This window comes from Lipotes vexillifer, unplaced genomic scaffold (assembly GCF_000442215.2).
Source record: "Lipotes vexillifer unplaced genomic scaffold, Lipotes_vexillifer_v1.1 scaffold1718, whole genome shotgun sequence".
Classification (NCBI taxonomy): domain Eukaryota; kingdom Metazoa; phylum Chordata; class Mammalia; order Artiodactyla; family Lipotidae; genus Lipotes; species Lipotes vexillifer.
The window spans coordinates 143,804-144,412 of NW_006783672.1; the positions used below are offsets into that span (position 1 = coordinate 143,804).

At 65.5% G+C, this 609-nt stretch overlaps 1 protein-coding gene across 1 annotated transcript in view; it reads right to left on the bottom strand.

Moving 5' to 3' along the window:
* BRF1 (BRF1 general transcription factor IIIB subunit) overlaps positions 1-557 on the bottom strand; it is a 70,504-nt gene extending 69,947 nt beyond the window's left edge. Inside the window, 1 exon segment of the mRNA XM_007456369.1 lies at positions 374-557. Within this exon segment, the coding sequence (XP_007456431.1) occupies positions 374-557 (184 nt within the window).
* Between the last annotated feature and the right edge of the window lie 52 nt (positions 558-609).

The window sequence follows — 609 nt, forward strand, 5'->3', positions numbered from 1 at the left end:
AAAAACAAGACTGCAGGAACGGAGGGCAGCTGCCGCTGCGGGGAGGCGTGGGGCTGTGGAACTCTATCCTCGCTGTGTTGTTACTCGAATCCAAATGTGTTTAAATTCATACAACTGTAACCCGAAAGGAGCTGGATCGACTATGATGACTGAAAGAGGGGACGCACTGACGTCCCCGACCCCCAGATTCAAACAACTGTCCCCCCAAGGAGAGAAGGGACTGCGCTGACTGAGGGGGATGGGCCACGACCCCGACCCCAGGCCGCATCCTGTCCCCTGTTCCGGTAAGTTCCGTTACTAAAGCCAGAACCGCACACGCACGGAGGCCAGTGGCCACCCGGTCCTCCGCCCCGCCAGCCCCGCCGGGACCCACCGTCCAGCGACACGAACTGGCCCACGGCCGACGAGCCTCCGCCGCTGTTCTCCACGAACTGCACCTCTGACACGATGATGTTGTCCTCGAGCACCGAGCCGCAGCTGGTGCACACGGCGTCGCCGCGCGCCGCATCTAGCTCGATGTCGGTGCCGCCGCAGCCGCGGCACACGCGGCCAGTCATACCGGCAGCTCCAGGCCGGGCCCCCGCCCGCCGGCCCGCGCGTCCGCCGGGC